Genomic DNA, 17,679 nt, shown 5'->3' with positions numbered 1-17,679 from the left:
TTGACTCACTTTGCTAGTTTGGATCATACTATTGATGTCTTTAGATAAGGCTGCGGGTTTCTTCTGGAAACGCTCAGGGTATAGGTATTATGTCCCCCCTAATGCGTCAAAATATTATAAATAATAATATAGGCATGGGGCTGAGCCTTCCAGCTTGACTGGGTTTCAAACCCCATTATTCAAAAAAAAAAAAAAAAACTTCTTTTTGTTATGAGTAATTGATTGCATGCCAAATCTTTGGGAAAGAGATATGATTTCGAAAAAATGATATTTACGATAACTAGTTTTAAAGATAAAATTATTGTTGTTCTCTCGCTGAATTTGTCTCACATTTTCTCCATTTTTTTCGAGGCTCTTTGATTTCCATTTTCCCAAGTACTAGATTTTGCTAGGTCGAACCGCCCCATCGCATTGAGGCATTTTCCTTATCTACTGAAGTCATCAACACTGCTTGTAGGATTTATTTCCTCTAAGTACTCTATATTTCTTAATCACTTAGTTTGAACCATGTAACTTATGCTCTAATGTAAACCATAATTTGAATAATATGATTTTTAAATTGGAACTTTTAGGTCAAAGAACCTCATATTTTGGTTGGTGGTGGATGGTTTTGTGAGGACAGAAGGTCCTAGTTGAAAGTTTATTGAAGTTGATGATATTAGTAGTTTGTTGGTTGAGTTAAAGATTTTTGGGAACCCATTTACAGGGGAGATTATATTGAATTTTCAGTAGACTCTCTCTCTCTAATTTGGTCTAAACATGTCTACTTCTGATTCCAATGTGGAATCAAGGGCCGGTCCTGTCATTAGATAATGAGTTCTCTGTGAAAAAAACTTTTGTTTACCCTTACTACAATCAACATCTTTTAGTGTGAATAACACTACTAGAGAAAACCCATTTAGAGACAAAAATTTTTGGGACGGACCAATTTTTCGTCCCCCAAACACATAATTAGGGACAGATTTTTTGATTTTGTCCCTAAAAGTTTTGTTGTTCAGAATTGTCCATTCAACACTATTAGAGACAAATAAATTTCAATTGGGGACAAAAAATATTTGTCCCAAAATTTAATTGGGGATGAGATTTAATTTGGTCGCCTATGTTTTTCTAATTTGTAAATACTTGGTAAAAATTTGAGTGGGGAATTATGTTAAATTTCAAAATTTGGACGAAAAGAAATAGGGACGAAATTTGTTGCCTCTAAATATATTGGTGTACCTACATGTACGTTTGCAAAGCATAATTAGCTATAATAAGCCACGCTCATTGTACCGCCAGAGGTACCAACTACCGTCAAAGGAGTGACCCACGGATAGGCAGCCAGGCGGGCTACGGCCTGAGCACAAGGAATACCCCGGGATCACCGCTGACGCGCCGCCACGCGCTATGCCAAGACGGCATCAGAAGCTACTGAAACTGGGAACTGAAGCACTTCAGTCCCAAATCGAAAACAAGGAGAAGATCGGACCTCTCCTCACCTATAAAAGGTCCTCTTCTCTCTTCATTAAATTACGCATTAACTACTCATTTATTATTATGCTGCCTATATGTATCAACTGACTTAGGCATCGGAGAAGTGAAGACCGCCCAACGCGGTCTCCCTCTGACGCCCTGTCTTTCATTTGGCAGCCAGCGAGGATCATCAAGTATACGGAGTAGCGGTCCGCCCACCGGACCTGCATTAAACGGAGGTTTGGCTACCGCCAGACTTTGAGCATTAACATTGGCGCCGTCTGCTCCGTGCAGCTCCCCCTCACCAAACAAATTTTGCGACCATCCGGAGGTCCATCTTAGCCGGGGAGTAGGGGACTCCCTGGGAGGCCTAGCAGGGGCCCGCCCGAAAGGGTATAAAGCGGTTGCTCAGTAATATCCATGGCTGACAACGCACTGACGCTAATTATGCTTTTGCAAAGTCTAGCGGAAGAAAACGCTTCAAACCGCCGATCAACTCCCCAACCAAGATTGCCCTCCTTGACTGGGGACTTGGGGGACTTGTACCTACATGTACGTTTGCAAAGCATAATTAGCTATAATAAGCCACGCTCATTGTACCGCCAGAGGTACCAACTACCGTCAAAGGAGTGACCCACGGATAGGCAGCCAGGCGGGCTACAGCCTAAGCACAAGGAATACCCCGGGATCACCGCTGACGCGCCGCCACGCGCTATGCCAAGACGGCATCAGAAGCTACTGAAACTGGGAACTGAAGCACTTCAGTCCCACATCGAAAACAAGGAGAAGATCGGACCTCTCCTCACCTATAAAAGGTCCTCTTCTCTCTTCATTAAATTACGCATTAACTACTCATTTATTATTATGCTGCCTATATGTATCAACTGACTTAGGCATCGGAGAAGTGAAGACCGCCCAACGCAATCTCCCTCTGACGCCCTATCTTTCATTTGGCAGCCAGCGAGGATCATCAAGTATACGGAGTAGCAGTCCGCCCATCGGACCTGCTTTAAACGGAGGTTTGGCTACCGCCAGACTTTGAGCATTAACAGTTGGCGATATTTTTGTTTTATTGAAGTTTATTTTTGGCGGGGTTTAGCAAAGTTAATAAATATTTTGCTTTATTTACTTTTGTTTTTGGCGGGATTTATTAACTCTTGGCGGGAATAAAGAGCACTAATTATCATTTAGGTCTCTATTACTTAATCTTTTATTCTGTTTCCCTATTCACGCCTAATATTGATCACAGCATCAATACCACTTTGCGTCTTCTTCATACAAGTCCAAGCAACAAGGTCTCCGTCATGTAATCCCTCTTCTCTCTTAGTTTCTTTTTGCCTAACCTCTTGAATTAGAATTTTTCATGTTTGCAATGGAATATCGATCAATGTTTTTTTAACTTTTGGTATTGCTGATTTTTGTTTTCAATACAATATTGCAGCTAGGTTCCTCGGATTCGGTCATATATCTGGTAATACACTGGCTTGATGGCTCTTTGAGTTGTTTGTAAATTGTTTACTGGCATCATGATTCGCCTTGATTGAAAGAACTATTATCCTAGGTCTCAGTGACATAGTTGCGGCTTCGTGTCCCAAGATACATGGTGAGCATCATCACTTTGCTAATCTTCGTCTCAAAACTTCCCTTACCCTTGTTCTCCAACCTGATAACTTTTAGAATCTTAGAATCCTTGCTTCCTCTTTTGACAAACTATTCTAACCCTAGGTAGTAGAGTTGGTGTTGGTATGGTAATTTGATATGTATCTGGCAAGGATTTATTGATCCCTGCTATCAACTCCGGGAGCCCTTTCAACAAATCCACCATCTTCTCCACCAAACTTGCCAAGTCGATTTCTTTGTTCTTGAGTAGTCTTCTTACTTTTGACAAATATTTAATTTGGGTTTCCTGCTTGAAAGTTTTAGGATTTGCAAGTACTCAAGGTTCTCATATGCATACGTGCTGACTCTTTCCCTAACCCTATAAATACGACTATATATGCCTCTTCAACTTCAAACTTAACCTAGCTACAACTCATTCATATGACTCTTTGCTTGCTTGGTTAATTGCCGGCGTTGTAAAATATGTTTAACAATTTCGCAAACATTCCCTCTATCCCCAAGTTCAGAGGAAATATATATAAAATAGAGGATATGCATGTGTTATAGGGCATGAACAATTGTGATTTAATATGCTTTTTTTCATTGCAGGCAACAATTTGTGATTTCTTTGCATTACAATGGAAAGGTAGGGTTTTATTTACAGGTTCTAATAGTGTTTCTTTCTTCTTCTTCTTCTTCTTTTTTTTTTTTTTTTTTTCATGCGTCCTACTAATGCTTTATGATGATTGCTCTTGTTATTAGAAGATAACTAATCCATCTAAACCAAATTTAGGTCGATAAAGGTCTGATATTTTGTTAATTATATAAACTCAATATAATGGGGTCTTTGGTCGTGAGCTGTCTGTAGAGATGAAAATAGCAATTCTGAAAATAAAAACATTGTTATAATGTTGATACTTAGTCCGTTATTCTTTTTTTCTAATGTTGTCTGTTAGGATGTTGAAACCAACCAAGGCATCCGCCAATGACAAGAAGAAGAGGTTATCAATTGCAAGTCAGCCACAACAATTCACTCAGTGTCAGCCACGCAATATGACACAACGACGCGTTCAACCACTGTCGTACCAACAACCTCCTCTACAACTAGATCATGCAACTAGGGCATAACACCCAACATGTAAGGCATATATGATGGTTTACTTGAAATTCTATAGATACATTATTTTTATAGAGGTATGCTTAAATGGATTGATTGTACTTGTTTCTCATAGGCAAGGTGGGTCAAGATGTGGCTTCTTCACAGGTCAAGAAAACTCGTGGCATTACAAGAGGTGTAGGAACTCATGCTGTTGTCAATGCAGCAAAAAAGAGAATTCCAATTCGGATGGATCATGAACAAAAACTCCCTAAGACCATCCAAGCTAATGCTATGTTTAGTTCTGAGATTGGATCGCTAACGCGCAAACATGCTCCACTTATTGTCAAGACTTGGAAAAAAGTCTCTAAAAATGATAAGACTACTATCATAACAGCTTTGACAGTAAGTTTACTTTTTATATTCATATTTTGTAAATCATTTGATTTGTAGGCTCACTTGTTTTTTGTTTTGATATCAGACAAAGTTTGAGTTTGATGAAACAGACCCTGATATAATGAAGTACATTGAAGATCATATGGCGAAGTCATATAGACAATGGAAATGCAAGCTTCACAAACACTTTAAGCTCCATGCCGATAACTTTGAGTATGCACGAGCACACCCTCCTCCAGAGAAACTGTGGGGTAAAAGACAGATGGCAGAGTGGGAGTATTTATGTGATGAGTTGTTTATTACAGAGGATTATCAGGTATATTAGTTTATTACAATGTCATGTACTTTAATATGTTCAAATTGCATAACATTTTGTCATTGTTCTTGTTTATCTTTCTTCCCAATATTAATGACAGAAGAACCTATGCCTATGTCCAAGAAGTAAAAGTTTTTTGCTACCACGTACGTTTTTAAAGATGTGGTTCACTCTTTCAAAGCTTCTCATATATTTTATATTATTAATTGTTTTAATGCAGAAACGTTGCAAAACCAATGCTGAGAACCGAAGTAACTTAAAATACAATCATTGTGGGGGTTCAAGGCCATTCCAAAAACATATGGAAGCTGCATTAGAGGTAAAACTATTAATCTTATTTCTCCGAGTCAGAACATTTGAACATATATATTTATTCATAATTGTTTCCTGATTATGTAATTTATTTTGTGAGCAAATGCAGAAGGGTAAGGATATGAAAATTGTTGAGAATTGGGGTATCATGCATCAACATCAAGGTGGCTTGGGTGCATGGGTTAACGATGAAGCAGAAAATATAGGGGTTAGTACTATTTAGTTGACTCCATTCACTATGAAAAAAATATATTATCTTTTACGATCCCGTTCCAATGGTCAGCTGCTGACCATGGAATTTTTGCTCACTCACCGTCCGATTTCAATCGGACGGTTCACAGTTAAGTGATGAGAGAGGAGAAGAGAGTTGTAAACCGTCCGATTGAAATCGGACGGTGATTGAGCAAATGATCCCTGGTCAGTTGCTGACCAGGTGATCAGGACTGTTATCTTTTAATGTCTAATAAAGTTCTTCTTCTTTCTCATTTTTTTTGAAGAAAATGTTGGATGAATTGGAGAAGGAAAAGCAAAAATTGGCTGAAATTCAAAGTATGTCAACTGACGAAATTTCAGTTCCTCTCCCAACACAATTGGAGATTTTGGCGAAAGGGGTTGGAGTCATGAAGGGCAAGACCATTCGGGGCATAGGATATGGCCTTCAAAGGGAGACTATTTATACTGCTGCCAATTCTTCAAGCACAAGTGAGTACACAACAGAGGAGTTGTTGAGCACAATGGGAAAGATGGCATTGAAGATAGAAGAATTGGAAGCTAAATTTGCGGCTTATGCAAAAGCAAATATGTATCCTCCTTGTGATGATGGTACTGGTGAGAATGATCAAGAAATGGATGCTGAAGATGATGAAGATGAGGAGGATCATGCCTATATGCATTAAGTGTATTAGGTTTTTTTAAGTTATTATTTGTTACGACATTATTTATCTTATCTCAACACATGGATGTTTTATGGAATTTTTCATAAATTTTTTCTATTTGAAGACTTAATAAAGCAGCAGAAGTGCTTAGTTTGTTTAAGTTGATGTAGTTGGAACAATTTTTTTTTTTTTTGAGGCAATGATCCATCTATTTAGTGGTCCACAATGGGGACGAAATGAATATAAGAAGGCACAATATGGTGGAGGTCAGTGGTCACAATCAAATAGTCGCCACAAAAATTGATTTTGCACATACTTGAGTGATGCATGAGCTACAAGACGCAGACCACATACATTAAGCAAATGAATAATGGATGAAAACCCAAAAACGTAGAGCGCCAGTGGGTGAGTATCAGGAAAGAAAAAAAAAATCCTTCAAAATGGCCAAGGGACGTTCTCAGAGCCATTTTCACAAACACCTTGCGTGCATTCAATTTTAGCTGAGAGCAGCCCGGTACGAGCCAATTAGCCTAGTGCAAAGGCTCGCTTTCCATCTGCCAATTTTTGTAGCGTAGGACCAAATCATGGTTTGGGGTTTCCTTATTACTTCTAATCTCTAATTTTACTTATTTACCCTTCTAAATTAATGTGGTTTTCATTGTATATGTATAAGGGGTATTTAAGTAAAAAAAAGGTTATGATCATATGATGTATGGTTATCTATTTATTATTTTTTCATAATTTTATTTATCATATATAATTTATCTTTAATTAAAATTTACTCGGACATTTAATTTAGCCAATGCACAACGAAGATTTGAGTCTCTAGATAGTCCGACCTTAACAAGTGTGATTGAGTTCTTCAACTTTAGTGATATGAATGTCAACATATTAGATTTACATATTTTGTTATAATGTTAACTTCATTTACGTCCAAAAAGATATTATAGGTGGTTCCATCAAGTTTTTAAATTACAATGAGTTACTTTTTGAGACATGGCTTCATCAAGTTTATTTTCTTTTGCTAAAATTGCTTCATCATGAATTCTCCTCACCCAAATTTGTCTTGAGGGAATTTCTCCTCAACTGGATTCCACCCCTCACTCGGATTTCGCTTAAAAGGAATACTCCTCACCCAGATTTTCTTTTAGGAGATTTCTCCTCACTTGGATTCCACTCTTCACTCGGATTTCCCTCAAAGGGAATACTCTTCACTCGGATTTCCCTCAAAGGAAATACTCTTCGCCCAGATACACTTTGAGAAGATTTCTCCTCACCTAGATTACACTCCTCACTTGGATTTCCTTTGAAGGGAATACTCCTCACCTAAATTCGGTTTGAGAAGATTTCCCCTCACCTGAATTCCACTCCTCACTTGGATTTCCCTTGAAGGGAAGGGAATACTCCCCACCTAATTAAATTCGGTTTGAGAAGATTTCTCCTCATCTGGATTCCACTCTTCACTCGGATTTCCCTTGAAGGGAATACTTCTACCCATATTCGCTTTGAGGAAATGAGAGATTTGTCCTCACACAGATTTATATTTAGGGGATTCACTTTGAGAGGATTTCTCTTCACCCAGGTTCGCTTTGGGGAGGATTTCTTTCAATTAGGAGAGCATTTTATATTGAATATAATGATGTTTGTGTTTTTTCAATTCGGAAAACATTTTATATTAAATATAATTTCATATTAAAATCAATTGCGGTGACTTGATTGGCCTAGATATCTGTTGCAATCTTTTTCATATGCTTTTCAACCATAAGACTATAAGTCCTTTCATCATCCTTCATCTCTTCTCTCTCTCCCTCAGTGAAATTGCTTTGGCGCATCACTCTTTGCAATCTTCTTTGGTGCTTTTGGTCAGAAAGGAATTGGCTGAGACATGAGGGTGGCACTTTCAACCTCATTAGATTCATGCGCTTTTTCTTATTGTCCTTGAAAGAGTCTGCAGGTATGGCTTTTGTCCATTCTCCCCCAACCTCAACTTATCCTATTTTTAATATCTTATTACTTTCATCTTTGAGAGCAACCGCTCCTCGTTTCATAAAAGTGACCTGGACGCCTCCCATTCCCCCTTGGGTCAAGATTAACACCGACGGTTCTTTCCGGGATGCGGACAATGCTGGATATGGTGGTATCGTTCGTGATGCGGAGGGTGCTTTTGTCCATGCTTTTGCTTCTAGGGTAAGAGTTCCTAGTGCCCTTGATGCTGAGGTTCTTGCTTTCTTGGAAGCAATTGGGGTGGCTAGGTCACGTAATTGGCGCCATTTGTGGATTGAGACGGACTCAGTGGTAGTGGTCAGATATTTTGCGTCCCCATCTCTTGTCCCTTGGAGGCTGCGCATTGAGTGGCTAAACGGTATGGTTTTAGCAAGACAATTGCAGTTACGTGTCACTCACATCTTTTGGGAAGGGAATGTTGTGGCAGATGTGCTATCTAACTATGGTGCATCACATGAAGGTACTCACAGATAGGATTCGTTGCCCCAGTTCTTGTCTTCTGCCTTTGGTCGAGACTTTGTTTCATGGCCGGCCTATAGATTTGCTTGTTGATTATTTGTTCAGTCCTTGTTTTCTTTCTTCTGGAGTTTGGTCTGATGTCCTTGTGTTGCTGTTTCCTTTGCTTTCTTTTTCTTTGTAGCATGGGATGAAACATTTGTTGGTCATTGTTGGTTAGTAACTTTGTGTATTGTTCCATGGCTGGCTTTGGTCTTGTCCTCCAGCCAATTTGTATTCTCCTTTTTTCTTTAATAAACTTTCGAGAGGGGACGAGGAATTAGTCACTCTCTCGCTTTGAAAAAAAAAAAAAAAACCATAAGACTATAAGAGGGGTGTAAGGAATATTTCTATTTTTTTTAATTAAAAAATAAATAGTAAATAACTATATATGTTGTAAATTAAGTGCCTCCAATTTGTTGATTTTTTTTTTATACGAATCTTTTTTCCTTTTTTCCTTTTCCCATGATTTTATAGTCTTTTGCCGTATAGTCTTTTACCTATGTATAGTCTTTTACATAGGTGCCTCCAATTCCTTCTCCACGACTCTAGTCTCCTCTGGTCGTGGGTTTAGGGTGCAGCAGGTGCCTCCAATTCCTTCTCCACGACTCTAGTCCCTCCAATTCCTTCTCCACGACTCTAGTCCCTCTGTTCGTGGGTTTAGGGTGCAGCAGGTGCCTCCAATTCCTTCTCCACGACTCTAGTCTCCTCTGGTCGTGGGTTTAGGGTGCAGCATGTGCCTCCAATTCCTTCTCCACGACTCTAGTCCCTCCAATTCCTTCTCCACGACTCTAGTCCCTCCAATTCCTTCTCCACAACTCTAGTCCCTTTGTTCGTGGGTTTAGGGTGCAGCAGGTGCCTCCAATTCCTTCTCCACGACTCTAGTCCCTCTGTTCGTGGGTTTAGGGTGCAGCAGATTGGCTAAGATCAATCAAACTTCTTCAGTTCTCCTCTTCTTCGGTACAGTTTATCCCTCTAACGCTGTGCTCCTGGTACAGGATCGAGGAGTTGGATCGGTATCCCAGGCGGTATAGCATTTTGAGTGAGGTACCCGGAGAAAGCCACCAGAAACAGGGGTATATATACAAGTACAAAGGAGTAGTCTAACTCTAATAGGAAACAATCTTTCCATAATTACAAGATATCCTAATTAAATAAAATCCTAATTACATACAGATTTACATCAATTCTACACTCCCCCTCAAGTTGGTGCATAGATGTCTATCATGCCCAACTTGCCAACCGAGCTTTCAAATATCTTCCTGGACACTCCTTTAGTCAGAACATCAACTAATTGCTCCTCTGAGTTTACAAATGGAAAGCGACCTTTCTGTCAAGATTTTCTTTAATAAAATGACGGTCAACCTTCACATGCTTTGTTCTATCATGCTGAACTGGATTATGTGCAATCTCAATGGAAGCTGTATTATCACAATGCAAATCCATAGGCTTTTTATGCGTGTAACCCAGGTCTTTCAAGACATTACCGATCCACAATATTTCACAGACTCCATGTGCCATAACTCGAAATTCAGCTTATGCACTTGATCTGGCAACAACTTTATGCTTTTTGCTACGCCAAGTGACAAGGTTCCCTCCAACAAAAGTGAAGTACCCAGATGTAGAACGTCTGTCAGTTTTATCACCAGCCCAATCTGCATCTTTGTACCCAACAACTTCCAATTCATCTTTTTTCTGAAACAGTAACCCTTTACCTGGCGTTATCTTCAAGTACCTCAAAATATGAAAGACTGCATCCATATGCTCTTCACTAGGACAATGCATAAATTGACTAACAACATTCACAGCATAAGCAATATCAGGTCTAGTATGTGAAAGATAAATCAACCTTCCTAGAAGACGTTGATACCTCCCTTTATCAGTTGGAACTTGATCAGGATAGATAGCAAGTCCGTGATTCATCTCAATGGGTGTCTCGATGGGTCTACAGTCCAGCATCCCCGTTTCAGCAAGTAAATCAAGAACATATTTCCTCTGTGAAGGTGAAATCCCTTTCTTAGACCTTGCAACTTCAATACCCAAAAAATACTTCAGTTTTCCCAGATCCTTCATTTCAAACTCCTTTGACAAATACTTTTGCAATTCATTTATCTCTTTTGGATCATCCCCCGTAACAATCATGTCATCAACATACATAATAAGAGCTGTAACCTTACCATTCTTGCGCTTGATGAACAAGGTATGGTCAGAATTGCTCTGTCTGTATCCAAAGGCTCTCATGGACTTTGAAAATCTTCCAAACCAAGCTCTTGGAGACTGCTTCAGGCCATACAAAGACTTCTTCAATTTACACACCTTGCCAACGTCACTTGGGTAATTCTTAACACCTGAGGGCACATCCATATACACTGCTTCCTCCAAATTCCCATTAAGAAACGCATTCTTCACATCAAACTAGTGCAAGGGCCAATCTTTGTTTGCTGCAAGTGAGATTAGAATCCGGACAATATTAATCTTTGCCACAGGTGCAAAAGTCTCCTTATAATCAATCCCATAGCGTTGTGTGTATCCCTTGGCAACCAACCTCGCCTTGTATCTATTAATAGTTCCATTTGCATTAAGCTTCACAGTAAATACCCAATGACATCCTACAGTCTTCTTTCCAACCGGCATAGGTACTAGCTCCCATGTTGAATTCTTTTGAAGAGCCTCCAATTCTTCATTCATCGCCTTTGTCCATTTTGGATCCGTCAATGCATCCTGCACGTTACTAGGAATAGATACAGTTGATAATTGATCAACAACAAGTGCATGTGATCCAGAAATCCTATGGTTAGACATAAAATTAGCTATAGGGTATTTAGCTTTGGCTTTGATACCTGCTTCATATTGTTTCTTAGGAATTCCCTTGGTAACCCTTTGTGATTTCCTAGGTTAGATACTTTCTAACCCAGAAGACTCATTAAAGTTTAGGGGTACCTGAGGTGGATCATTTTGACTGGGATCTTCAGTTGGTGATGTAGAAGGGGGAATATCTTGTGTGTGAGCTTCAGATACGTCTTGATTTTGATTCAAACTATCCAGAAAAGTTGTCTCAGGAAATGATTGATCCTTAGGGACTAAAGAATCAATCTTTTGGCTACTGAAAATTTATGCCTGTTGAAGCGATCGATCGCTAGGTGTTTGAACCCAAAATGAGCCAAACACTAGGTTCAAGCGATCGATCGTTTTGTCCACTGGAAGCTTTTGTCTCTCGAAACGATTGATTGTCAGGTTCAAACAATCGATCGTTTTTGGCTGTTTCAGAATTTCTACCTTCAAATCGTTCCTCCAAATTTTCCAAGTCTTCAAAGACATCAAAATCAATAATAGAACGAGGATTCCCTTCACAACCTCTCTCCCCCTGAAGGGAAGTCTGAGAAGCTTCTCCTGAGTAATATGGCTCAGATTCACGAAATGAGACATCAAGAGATATATATACTGTATTGGTGAGCGGATCATAACATCTGTAGCCCTTCAGAAACTCTGCATAACCCACAAAAATGCACTTCTTTGCATGGGGATCAAGTTTGCTCCGTTGTGGCTTTGGTATGTGGACATAAGTTGTACACCCAAACACTCGGGGCTCCAAATTAGGCATAGAGGGGATGGTTAAAAATGTATGAAGATTTTGATAAGGATTCTGAAACTCAATTACCCGTGAAGGAGTACGGTTGATGAGATATGCTATTGATTTCACTGCTTCTCCCCAATAGGACCGAGGTACATTCATGCCAAATAAGGAAGCACGAACAACTTCTATCAACTGCCTGTTCTTCTGTTCTGCTAAACCATTCTGTTGAGGAGTATAAGAATTGGAGGTTTGATTGCGAATTCCATGTGACCGGCAAAACTCAATCCCATTCACAAACTCTCCACCATTGTCAGACTGAAACCCAAAAGATGTTTCTGGTTCTCTCCAGTCTCTGTCAGATCTAGGTAGTACAATTTCCCCCTTCTAACACTGTACATACTTATGGATATTTCACCACCAAGGTTTGGCACTATCAGCTGGGGCCCGTAGGAGAACCCAGGCACCATACCATGGGCCGGGTTCACAACCCACCATGATGGTGCTCATCGGAGGCAACACCTCGGACGCCAAGAGCCCCGGACTTGGCCAGCGCAATGCATCTAATTACACCAGAAAGCTGATATGGCTACAAACACTACACCAATTTCGGAATCAGACAACACATATCAGACGACAGCAAACATTTTAACTGTCGTCTGAATTAATCAGACGACAGCAAGAAATATTCTGTCGTCTAAGTTTTCGAATCCAACAACAGTTTTTTTTTTTGCTCTTGTGCAATAGCATTTCAGACAATGGTTGATTTTTTTGATGTTGTCTAAATGAATTAATTCAGACAACAGTTATTATGTGATGTTGTCCAAGGTTGATTAACACAATGGTGGATAAAAGATGTTGTCTGATTGTTTTTAATCACACAACAGTTATTACTTCTCTATTGTGTAATTACTCTTAATACAATGGTTGAAAAATATGTCGTCTGATTGTTTTGATTCACACAACACTTTTTTAGTTGTCTATTGTGAGACTTTGTTTCAGACAATGTACTGAAATTGATGTTGTCTGAGTTTTAGGGTTCAATAGTTTGCTCAGCCCGCCTAATTTTTTGGTCGAAAGTTAAATTTCCCACTTTTTCTTCCCACACATATTCGCACTGCAATTTTGCTCGGCCCGCCTCTATTTTTCAGTTGACCTCTCTCTCTCTCTCTCGCTGTGCATCTCTTCCCACCGAGACCCTCTCATCCTCTTAGCAACGTCGTCGCCGTCGTCTCTCCCCAAACCCCCAACCTAGCCTCTGTCCCTAGACACCTCCGACCCCCTTCACGATGCCATTGAGGAGCTCCAGCGCCGCCATCGCACCGATGTTGCGTGTGCCTCGCAGCACCACCAGCCCAGCGACCACGCGAACGACCTTCATCAATGGTAGAGCCTCCGGTATGCTCGCTACCTGCGTCATTCAACCCATCGATATCATCAAGGTGAGTGTTGAAATTCATCAAGATTGTAATTTTTGTGAGATTTGGATTGGACCCATGATTCCAACTCGAGTCTTTGAGCTTAAAGTTTGTTTTTTTTTTTATGGGTTTCATATCTATGATTTGTGGGTCTATTTCGATTTGGTTTCTGGTCAAAGTAGTAGTTAATCTGTTCTTTTTCTGGTTTCTAGTTTCCCTAAGTTTCGTCGTCATGGCCTCCAAGAGCATCTTGAAGGAGCTTAAGGATTTGCAGAAGGATCCTCCCACTTCCTTCAGCACAGGTACACTCAAAGATTTATTATTTAGAAACTAAATTTAGGTGTTCCTAGCATACCCAACAAATCTAATGCTGAGTTTTACCATTATAGTGTAATCCCCTGGACTCTGTCTCTCTTGCCCAATATTTTGCAGTATAGATGATATTTTTATAATTTATCTTGTGTTTTGTAAAATGGTGTTACAGATTGCCATGCAATATGATGATGGAACCGAAGTTGACGGGAAAGACATTGGACGTAAGGTTCTTGAAAAAGTAAAAGACACATATAGTGTGGAGCTGGAAAACAAGGATTTTGCTTATGATGGAGAGAAGAGCTTGTTTACTGTTGGGCAGCTCCCTCATAAAAAACTTGATTTCACAGTAGTACTGGATGACATATCATCAAGCAGGTACTTATATGTGGATCATGGTGTATCTCTGCTGCTTCCTATTTGCTTCTGGATATTAGCTCAGTGGTTATTTTGCACACAGGTCTAGGATGAATGGGGGATCTGGGGGCAGTTACTCCCTAGCTAGAAGAGAGTCAGGGCGATAGGAAGAGAGTCAAGCATTCATTTCAATCCAAAACAATAAAGGTACAGGTCAACTTTGCTGCTAAAATCCCAATGCAAGCAATCGCGAATGCCTTGCGAGGTCAGGACTCTGACCATTTTCAGGAAGCAGTTAGAGTTCTTGACATCATTATAAGGCAGAATGCAGCAAAGCAGTAAGTACCCAAGTGGTATATAAATCCTCAGTCATTCTGCTCTTATTTTTGGTCTATCATAATTTGGTTTCTCTCCAGGGGTTGTCTCCTTGTTCGGCAATCTTTCTTCCATAACAACCCGAGGAACTTCATAGAATTGGGAGGAGGGGTGTTAGGCTGCAGGGGTTTTCATTCAAGCTTCCGGGCCACGCAAGGCGGCCTATCCCTGAATATGGGTTAGTTTCTAAAAGACTGAAGGCTTGGCTTTCTTTGTTGTTCTACTTAGCTAATCACTATCCTTGTTGGAATATAGATGTGTCCACTACAATGATTGTAAAACCTGGTCCTGTTTTGAATTTCCTCATGGAGAACCAGAATGTCAAAACTCCTTACCAGATTGATTGGATTAAGGTAACGGTGGTCTCCTTAATTGTTGAGATTTCATTCATGTGACATTTTTCATGATTTGAGCTGCTTTCTTTCATAATAGGCTAAGAGGATGCTAAAAAATCTAAAGGTTGAGACCTATGCTTCCAAGATGGAGTACAAAATCACTGGATTGAGCGATAAAGCCTGCAAACAGCAGACGTAAGCTCTTTCTACCTTCATCTGTGGCATGTCATTTTAAAATAGTAGTAGCATCTCACATTTGGTTTTTGATACAGTATTTACTTGTATTCCCTGCAAATTCTGCAATAAAAGGGGCATTTCATTTTACACCCAAATTTAATTACACCTATTAGATTAAAACCCATCCATGATTTTTTTTTATTATACACTCAAATCTGTTGATTAGGTTGATTATATAAATAAATTCTCATTAAGTGACATAGAAAATAAGACATGTTTTTGTCAAAAATTTCTTAATATGCCACAAGCTCTAAACAAATACACTTGATGAACTAGACCCTTGATTGAAGCCAAGAATCTCAATTGATCCAGTGAGTCCTACTGTTGATTCAGATGATTCAAATATTGAGGACATGAGTGTTGAAGTAGAGGCTCCAACCCAAGAACCTACATAGCAAGATGGACCAATTGCAACTATAAAGGGAAAAAGGAATGCTCAAAAGCCAGCTTGGCTTAATGATATGGTGACTTATGCACTTCCAATTACTGAAGAAGAAATTCATACTACTTATGAAGAAGCTGTCATACATGCAGATTGTGTAGAGTGGGAAAAAGCTATGGGTAAGGAAATGAAGTCTCTTTCACAAGAATAAAACATGGGAGTTGGTTCAGTTACCGCATGGGAAGAGAGCAATCGGTTGCAAGTGGGTGTTTGCTAAAAAGGAAGGATCACGGTACAAGGCTAGGTTGGTAGCTAAAGGCTATGCACAAAAAGAAGGAATTGACTACAATGAGGTATTTTCTCCTGTTATTAAGCATTCTTCTATTCGTATTTTATTGGCCTTGGTTGCACAGTTTGATCTGGAGTTATCACAGCTTGATGTAAAAACTGCTTTCTTACATGGTGAATTAACAGAAGAGATATATATGACTCACCAAGAAGGATTTGAAATTGCTGGTAAAAAAAAATTGGGTCTGCAAACTGCATAAATCATTGTATGGTTTGAAACAATCTCCAAGGCAATGGTACAAGTGATTTGATAAATTTATGTTCGGTCAGAACTACATTCAGAGTCTTTATGATCCATGTGTTTATTTTCGCAAGCTACAGGATGGGACCTTCATTTATTTGCTCTTATATGTTGATGATATGTCAATTGCATCTAAGAGCAAGGTGGAGATAAATAAATTGAAATCACAATTGAGTGGTGAATTTGAGATGAAGGACTTGGGAGAAGCTAAAAAGATTTTGGGCATGAAAATTGAAAGAGATAAATCAAGAGGCAAAGTTTGTTTGTCACAGAAGCAATATTTGAAGAAGGTACTACATCAGTTTGGCATGAATGATAAATCTAAACTTGTAAGTACACCTCTTACTTTTCACTTTAAGCTTAAATCTATTATGTCTCCTAGCACAGATGATGATATGAAATATATGGCCAAAGTTCCTTATGCTAGTGCTGTTGGTAGCTTGATGTATTGTATGGTGTGTACTAGACCGAATATTTCACAGGCCTTAAGTGTGGTGAGCAGATATAGACATAACCCAGGTAAAGGTCATTGGCAAGCAGTGAAGTGGATTCTACAGTATATTCTTGGTACTGTGGATGTTGGATTGGTTTTTCAGTAGGATAAGACGAGTCAGTGTGTTGTTGGATATGTGGACTCTGATTTCGCAGGTGATTTGGATAAGTGCCGATCTACTATAGCTTATGTGTTTACTCTTGCTAGTAGACCGGTGAGTTGGAAGTCGAATTTGCAATCTACAATTGCTTTGTCGACTACAGAAGCTGAATATATGGCAGTAACAAAGGGTGCAAAAGAAGCAGTTTGGCTTTGTGGTTTGCTTGAGGACTTGGGAATTATTCAAGAATATGTGGATATTTATTGTGATAATCAAAGTGCTATTTATTTAGCAGAGAACCAAGTTACTCATCGTAATAAACATATCAACGTCAAATTTCACAAGATTCGTCAGATGGTGGAGGATGGTGATGTTCAACTCCTCAAAATTGGAACTGTAGATAATCCTGCTGATATGTTGGCAAGGTCGGTTCCATTGAGCAAGTTTATTTGTAGAATTTGAAATTCCCTTCGGGGATGTCGGAGCAGTGATTGGTTTTGAAGTTCTACTTTGGAGAATTTACATCAAGTAAAGTAAAGCCAAGCTGGAGACTATTGAATATTTGATTTAATTGAATGGTGGCCAAAATCCATAATTGAGAAGGCCATGGTGAATTGGTGATCACACGGGCTGCCTAGGTTAATTAGGCTATATATGTATCCCTAAGTTAACTATGGAAGATATATATAGAGATATGCCTTGCTACGGCAGAGATTTTTTTTGTGCGAGAGATTAGACAATTAACCTAATTGTATTTGGGGTTTTGGATAGAGAGTTTATTCTTAAACTCTAATTGTATTCTCTCCAATTGATTATAGTGGAATTTCTCGCCAGCTCCGAAAGTGGACGTAGCTCAATCACATTGATTGAACCACTATAAATTCTTGTGTTCTTGTGTTTTGCTTTCTTTTTTCGTTGTTTAGTTGCTCATCTAGTTCCATATCAATATTGTGTTTGTTACGCTT

The 17,679-nt window shown here is 39.3% G+C and overlaps 1 protein-coding gene across 1 annotated transcript; it reads left to right on the top strand.

Annotated features, from left to right (window-relative positions):
* Positions 1–14,333: 14,333 nt before the first annotated feature.
* On the top strand, positions 14,334–14,985 carry LOC133741932 (protein argonaute 4A-like). Its single transcript, XM_062169642.1, has 3 exons — positions 14,334–14,541; positions 14,620–14,756; positions 14,834–14,985. The coding sequence occupies exons 1-3, from the start codon at positions 14,441–14,443 to the stop codon at positions 14,971–14,973; spliced, it is 378 nt and encodes a 125-aa protein (XP_062025626.1). The 5' UTR covers positions 14,334–14,440; the 3' UTR covers positions 14,974–14,985.
* The last annotated feature ends 2,694 nt before the right edge of the window (positions 14,986–17,679 follow it).

This window comes from Rosa rugosa, chromosome 4 (assembly GCF_958449725.1).
Source record: "Rosa rugosa chromosome 4, drRosRugo1.1, whole genome shotgun sequence".
Lineage (NCBI taxonomy): Eukaryota > Viridiplantae > Streptophyta > Magnoliopsida > Rosales > Rosaceae > Rosa > Rosa rugosa.
Note: the sequence above shows the minus strand (reverse complement) of the source record. Positions and strands in the feature narration are given on the sequence as shown.